This window comes from Pseudopipra pipra, chromosome 28 (genome assembly GCF_036250125.1).
Source record: "Pseudopipra pipra isolate bDixPip1 chromosome 28, bDixPip1.hap1, whole genome shotgun sequence".
Lineage (NCBI taxonomy): Eukaryota > Metazoa > Chordata > Aves > Passeriformes > Pipridae > Pseudopipra > Pseudopipra pipra.
Window position 1 is genome coordinate 1,251,706 of NC_087576.1, and position 7,039 is coordinate 1,258,744.

Consider the following 7,039-nt stretch of genomic DNA (forward strand, 5'->3'; position numbering starts at 1 on the left):
CTGCGCTGCTTCGCGGGGGATGGAGAGGAGAGCTCTCCCGCCAGGAGAGGTCGGCGAACCTCCCAGACCCCATCCCGGCACAGCCCGACCCGGCTCCGGGACCCTCGCGAACGCCTCGCACCGGCCCCGTCCGAGGGACCCGCGCCCCGCAGGATGCCCGAGGATGCCCCAGGATGCGGGGCTCTCCCCGCCCGACCGCCCGCAGCCTGCAGCGGCTGTTCCGCGCTCCGAGCACCGCAACCACCGATAGATACCACCGACAGACAGCACCGACAGACAGCACCGACAGACAGCAGCGCCGGGGCCACCGCAGCGCTGCCCGCCCCGCACCCGCCGCGCATCGCTGTCCCCTCCCGCCCTGTCCCCGCCGCGGCGCGGGTTTCTCTCGAAGGGGGTGCGGGCGTTGCTCTCGGAGGGGGTGTGAGGTGCTCTCTCGGAGGGGTCCCCGCCGTCCCCCCATCCCGGAGCCGCGGTCCTGCCCCGCTCCTGCCCCGCTCCCCCCGCACCGGAGCAACCGGTGGCACCCCCCGCCCCAAACTTGCCGGTGCCTCGGGGAGGGGACGAGGAGCCCCCCGCTCACCTCGCAGCGCGGTGCTCCAGCCGCAGAGCCCCAGCAGCAGCAGCAGCAGCAGCCGCGGGTCCAGGCGCGGGGCTCCTCCGCCCATGCTGTGCCCGCAGCGCCGGGGGATGGAGGGAGCCGGGATGCGGATCCGCCGAGGGTCGGGCTCAAGATCTCCGAGAATTCGCCGCGGCTGCGGTGGGGCGGTGGGTTTCCCCCCCTCCGCCCTGCTCTGTCCCGCCCTTTGTGGCCGCCCGGGCGCGGGGATGCTGCGGGCGCGGGGATGCTGCGGGCGCGGGGATGCTGCGGGTCCGCGCGCTCCTCTCCCCGCTCCGGCCGCCGCCGACTCCGAGCCCGCGGCGCGTTCCCGCATCACTAATGAGCCGCCCCTCCCCCCTAAGCCAATTAGGGGGCGCGCGGGGCGGGTCCTGCCGGCGGCGCGCGCACAGGTGGGGCGAGACCCCCCCCTTCCAACAGGTGAGTCGGGGGGGGTCGCACAGGAGTGGCATCAAAAACCCACCGGAGGGGCTGGACCCCCCGGCACTGGGGCCCCAGAGACCCCTGGACCCCCCTGCACTGAGGCCCCCGAGCATCCCCTGCACTGAGAGCCCTGAGACCCCCAAGTCCCCCTGCACTAAAAACCCTGACCCCCCGAGCATCCCCTGCACTGAGAACCCTGAGACCCCCTGCACTGAGTGCACTGAGCCCCTCGAGCATCCTCTGCACTGAGACCCTCCTGCACTGAGCCCCAAAGACCCCCATGTCCCCCTGCACTGAGGCCCTGAGCCCCCCTGCATTGAGCCCCCCGAGCATCCCCTGCCCTGAGAGCCCTGAGCCCCCCAAACCCCCTCCACTGAGCTCCCGAGCCCCCCTGCTCTAAGAACCCTGAGCCCCCCAAGCCCCCCTCCACTGAGCTCCCAAGCCCCCCTGCACTAAGAACCCTGAGCCCCCCAAGCATCCCCTGCACTGAGCCCCCCCAAAAATCTCCCTGCACTGACCCCCTGGTGGGTACAGAACCCACCCTGGGAGAGGCACTGGAATGAGCCCAAACTCTTCCCCCCCATTCCCAGTGATCCCCCAGTAAACCCTCTGATCCACCCAAATGTGTGGTGGGGGGGCCACGACCTCCCACCCGCCCTCCCTGTGCTCCTCCAGCCTCCCCAGGTCATTCTACCCTCTCTTACCCTCTTAAATCCACACATTTGGTCACAAACCCTTAAAAACTGTGAACAAGAGCACAGGGAAGAACCCCCAGCCCCCCAGAGCACCCCCGTTCTGGGTTGTTATTATTAATATTGCATCGGGCTGTGATCAAAAATTCTGTTTCTTGCCAGGAGTGTCACTGTTTCACTCTCCCTTCCCCCAGCTAATTGCATATAAATATTTCTATTATATACCTGATCAGGACACATGGCCAAGCAAAAGTATGAGGCCAAAAAAAAAAAATCTCTCAAAAAAAAAAGAAATGTCTGCTCAAGTGCTCAGCTGCTGTTCTGCCCTGAACAGATTTGATCAATGAGAGGTTGGAAAGCAAAGGTACAAAGGTGAGTGGCTAAAGGAGGAATTTTTGGGCCTGAAGAACATTAGTTCTTGCAGACTCTGTCCTTATATCCACCAATGCAGGAGATTTCAGGAATTGGTGGGGTCTTCTTTGCCACGGGGGTCAGTGGGCAGAGGGGGAGAGGAAAGGGGGAAAGCCCCAGTGAAACCTGGTGCCTGAGCTTCCAGGGGGACACAGAACCACCAGGAATGGAGCAGGAAAAGGTACAAAATGAGACCTGATGCTCAGGAAGGGTCTCACCATGAGATTCCTGCAATCCAAACGTGCTGGAGCTGTGGTGCCTGTGAGAGGAACGGGGCTGTGGGAGCGGAACATGGTGCAATTCCTGGCCAAGGTGCCACATATTGCCCCAGTGAAACACTGCATTTATCCTCCATTTCCCCCCTATTGGAAATAAACTCCATTTTCAGCAGGTGCCCAGCCCAGAAGAGTCAGAGCAGGGGGATTATTCCCATCCACACTTGAGCAGCTGCACTAAGTTCCCTCTCCCAGCCCCAAAGCTCAGGAGTGTGGGCACATCTCAGGTTTAAGGGGACTCGCTTACTACAGACAAAATGTTTTGAAATGCCTGACTGATAAAGGCTGGAAAGATGCAGGAGGATTAGTTACATCTACTTAAGAACAAGGCTTGTCAGTTGGTCCTCCTGCAGGCTGGCTTTGTACTGTCTTCAGGAGGAAACAAATAATTAAAGCAAAAGGAATTTGTAAACAGGATTTTAAGAGAGAGAGAAAAAAAAAATCAATATCTGAGCACATCACATCAGAAGATCCTTATTCCCTTGCCATCGTGTGTGTTTGCCAGCCCTCAGCTCCCGAGGAGGAGCAGGGCTGAAAAGGCAGGGAGCAAACACGGGAAAAAATACATTTTCTTCAGCAGCCTTTTAGGTCATTCTCCCTGTCCAACGCTTCCAAGGAAAATAAAAATAATAACAACAAAAAAAGACAAAACCAAAACCAAACAAAAAACCAAACCAAACAAACAAAAAAAAACACAGAAAAAAACAAAAAAAAAACCCCAAAAACAAACAAACAAAAAAAAAAAAGAAAAAACAAAAACAAAGAAAAAAAACAAACAAAAAACCCCAAACAAACAAAAAGAAAGAAACAAAACAAAAAAACCCCTGGAGGACCAGAACTGGGAAGCTGGTCAGGGAAGTTTTCCCATGTCAGAGCATCCTGCCCCCTCCCTCCAGGGCCTGCCCACGTCAGCAGCACAGCCCCGTTTCCTGGGACACAAACAGCCACTTCTGCTTCAAGCCCCACTAATTATGGATTTTTGCCTACGCCACCGAGTCCCTGTTTGGTGCTTTGGATAAAAATACCAAGTTCCCAGTTTGTAACACAGCTCTGATGGGGAAGGAGCGAGCAAAAGTAGAAATAAGGGCAGCAGCTGTAACTTCAATCAGCTTTTATTTTGGAAATAAAAATGAGCAGAATATTGCACAAAAAAAACCCCAAAACTCAGGGTGAGGCAAGTGCCAGCAGCTCGTGAGGTGGTGAAAGGCAGCTGAAGATGAAGTTCCATGTTCTTCAAACACTGACAAATACAGAACTAAAGCTCTGGGAGTGCCATGGCAGCTCAAGGCACTGCTGTGTTTCTGTGAATGGAGGCTCAGTCCACGCTCCACATCTGGCATTCTTCATTTCCTAGAAGCTCCAAGCCTGGAGTTCGATGCAGCTGCATCAAAACCCCCCCTAAACAGGACTGGAAAAGGAGAAAGGCCAAAGCAAAGCGACCCCCTTGAACACCTTGACACAGCAACCCCACCCAGGAGTGAGGAAACACCTCTGGGAGGGGCAGAGGGAACCTGGAGCCCCAAATCTCCCCTCCAGGGCTCGGCTCTGCCACCACCTCCCTCCACAGGTCCCTCTGAGCACCTTTTTCCCCCATCTCAGGCTCCATCCTGAGCCCCTGAGCCGGTTGCCAGAGAGATTTCTGTGCCTTCAGCCCCATTAGCTGAGTGACACCCAGCACTCTGCAGCTGCAGAGGAAACCTTTCCAGCCAGAACACGCCAACGCCCCGATAACTCTCAATAACCCACAGAGCCACAGGCTGAAAGGGGGGGAAATCAAAAATAAATCACCTCCTGCATCCTGGAAGCTCAGCAGAACGTTCCAGCTGAGTCTGCAAAGGTGCTCTCAGTCTCCATCTCTCCTGGAGTGCAACATAAAACTCTGCAGGCAGGTGATTACACCGGGGTCCTTCTTTGATGGATGACCTTGGGGTAACCCCCCTGTGCCTCGCAGTAAATCAGGATTCACATCATCTGGGTGCCAGAGGAGAGGCTGGGGGGGTCACTGCTGGCACATTCTCAGGAGCTGCTTCATTTTCCAGCTCTTGCAAATAAACCCACACCTGAGCTGGCCCTGGAACCTGAGCCACTGGGGCACAGAGCAAACCCGACAGCAACAGGGCCATAAATGCAAATAAAGCAGTGGTGTTGTCACGGGGAACAGCAGGCACCAACTGGCTCTGGTGCAAATATTCCCACCTGTACAACAGGTAAATCAGTGAGGAGGGAGCAGAACATCCACTGCAACAGCACACAGCACTGAAATCCTGGGGGTGGGCTCTGTTCCTGCCCCAGACCAGCCATCAGGAGCCCCCCAGCAGAGCCATTCTCACCCTGCAGGGGTGGGGAGGAGGGTTGGGTTGCACAGGGCCTCGTGAATATGCAGAAACAGCTGAAATTCAGCCTGTTCCTCCTTTGCCCTCGGGTTCCTGGCAGTGCACAGCTGCCCCTGCCATCCCACGGGGCTCTCCCTGAGCAAACCAGGGAGCTGGATGGGGATGAGGAGCTTTGGATCTTAAACAACACAGCCCCTCATCCCTCCCCCTTTAAAGGACATGCCCTGCCAGGCCACCAACAAAACCAACCACCAGGATCAGTTCTGTGCAACCATTTCTCCATCTCTGCCTCAGAAATCCTTCCTAAGCACGGGATACCCTGGAGGGACTGAGGGACACCCTCCACCCCAATATCCCACTTTGCTCCTCATCCACATTGTCATCTTCCTCTCTGCACACACCTTCTTACCCTCATTCAGGCTTTGCCTTACTCTGCATTTTAGTAGCTAGAAATGAGTGTTGCTCTCGAGTTTTGTGTTATTCTGCTTCCAATGAACAAAAAAAAATTTATATAAACCCTTTTATTTCAAAGGATGAACTTCAGCCTCCTCAGAGACGGGGAAAAAACCCAGCCTTCAAAAAGCCCAGGGTGTTTCTTTAAGCAATTCCAACCCACTTGCTTTAAAGTGAAGTCACCACTGGAGCTGTCATAAGCCATCATCTCTGATGGGTTAAAAATCTATATTGTTTTTAAATTGATTAATCTGAGATGAAATGCAACACAACTATTTGCATTTCCCTGTGTTTACTCGTTCCAAAAATTGACAGACAGCGCAGAGAAAAGTTAATCTGATAAAAAGTAAAATGCTGTGCATCAGGATGGGAAAATGTGCATTAACATGCCAAGGGGGGCATGAACATCTGAACTCCACTGATCGATTTTAGGAATCATAAGACCCAGGCATTTAGAAAATTTCATAATCTCAATACCTGATTCGTTCTTTGATTCGTAATTTGGGGAAATCGGCTGCACTCGAAATTTTTACCTGCAGCATTTTCTCCAGCTGGGCAGAGAGGAATTCCAACTTCAGCACCAATCATTGTTTTATGTCCATGCCCTTTTGGATTTCTCCACGTACACTGATGCTCTGGTCTCACCTACACCCCCTTGTCCCACATCCAGGGGGTTGTGTGGTGGCTGCAGCTGGATCCTGGGAAAAGGGCAGTGATTCCATGTGCTCCAACCTCTGGGGGCTCCAGGTGGACATCGGGCACAGGTTGGAATTCCAGCAATTCCAGTGTTGTCAGCGCTGGAAACACGCAGGTGTCACATCATTAACTCTGAAACAGCCACCTAATAATGGCTTTCCAGGGACGGGAGGAACAGGGGGAGGTGAAGCCTTTGCTTCATTATTTCCATTTCAATCTGCAGCGCAGGCACAGAGGGCACCCACCCGGCAACCACAGCCCTGAATTATTCATCACTGGTGCCACCTCTCGAGATGCAGCCGCCCCAGGAGCTCAGGTGTGACACACAACAAGGAGCCCGGTGGTTCCCTGGGTGCTGAGACATCATCTCAGGTAGAAGCCAGACAAAGAAGAGGAGCCCGTTTGGGTGCAAAGTGCCTGCACCGGGCAGGCAGCTTTGCTGTTCTCCCCTTTCCGTGGGATCAGAAGGCGAAGAAGCCGATTTTGGAGAGCAGTTCTGGCTCTGTGCGGCAGAGGGAAGCAGCCAGCGCCGCATCGCCCAGAGCCACCGGCTGTCAGGCGCTAAGGACTTCATTATGTTCTCCAACAAAACACAATGAACTCTGTCATAAGTAATCACACAGAGGACCACGCAGCCGGTAGCTCGGTGGAAGTGGCCCTCTGTGAGAGGTGGAGGGGAATTTTCTCTGGCTTCGGGGAGAACTTACTGGGCTCGTGAAAGGAAGGAGCAAAGTGGGACACGGGGTTTGATTCCCTCACCGGGACCTGACTCCACCTGTTGCTGTTTTACCACCAAAACACACTAAAAATACATAGATTTCCTCTGATCTCGAAGGTCTCTTAAGGATTTACTTATAAATCTGCTTTAGCACATGAAAATCCATCAACATGTTCAGCTGTTGGCAGGCAGGCAAAGGAGGGACCATTTTGCTCACGGTGTATTTGCAGTATTTAAAGCTATTTACCTTCACCCAGGAACTCAGCATTGCATCAAACTCACCTTTGGGCCCTTTTCTCCCATAGTTCAGCTGCTTGTCACCCCCCAAAAATTAGAGGAATTGAATGCACTCCTGCCTTCCTCCTGCCCCCAGTCCCCTTTCTGCCTCAAGCTCAAGGAGCTGAAGGAGCCAATTCCTTGCT

General features: G+C 54.6%; 1 protein-coding gene and 1 long non-coding RNA gene across 3 annotated transcripts in view; one reads left to right on the forward strand and one right to left on the reverse strand.

Annotated features, from left to right (window-relative positions):
• The window catches only part of UNC5D (unc-5 netrin receptor D), a 93,994-nt gene extending 93,047 nt beyond the window's left edge, over window positions 1-947 (reverse strand). For both annotated transcript variants that reach the window (XM_064637981.1, XM_064637980.1), the window contains exon 1: window positions 581-947. In XM_064637981.1, the coding sequence (XP_064494051.1) occupies window positions 581-932 (352 nt within the window). In that variant the 5' untranslated portion in view covers window positions 933-947. The remainder of the gene's footprint in view (window positions 1-580) is intronic.
• Window positions 669-6,726, forward strand: LOC135403716 (uncharacterized). Its single transcript, XR_010425471.1, has 2 exons — window positions 669-757; window positions 6,123-6,726. It is a non-coding gene; the product is annotated as an uncharacterized LOC135403716 (long non-coding RNA).
• Window positions 6,727-7,039: the final 313 nt, after the last annotated feature.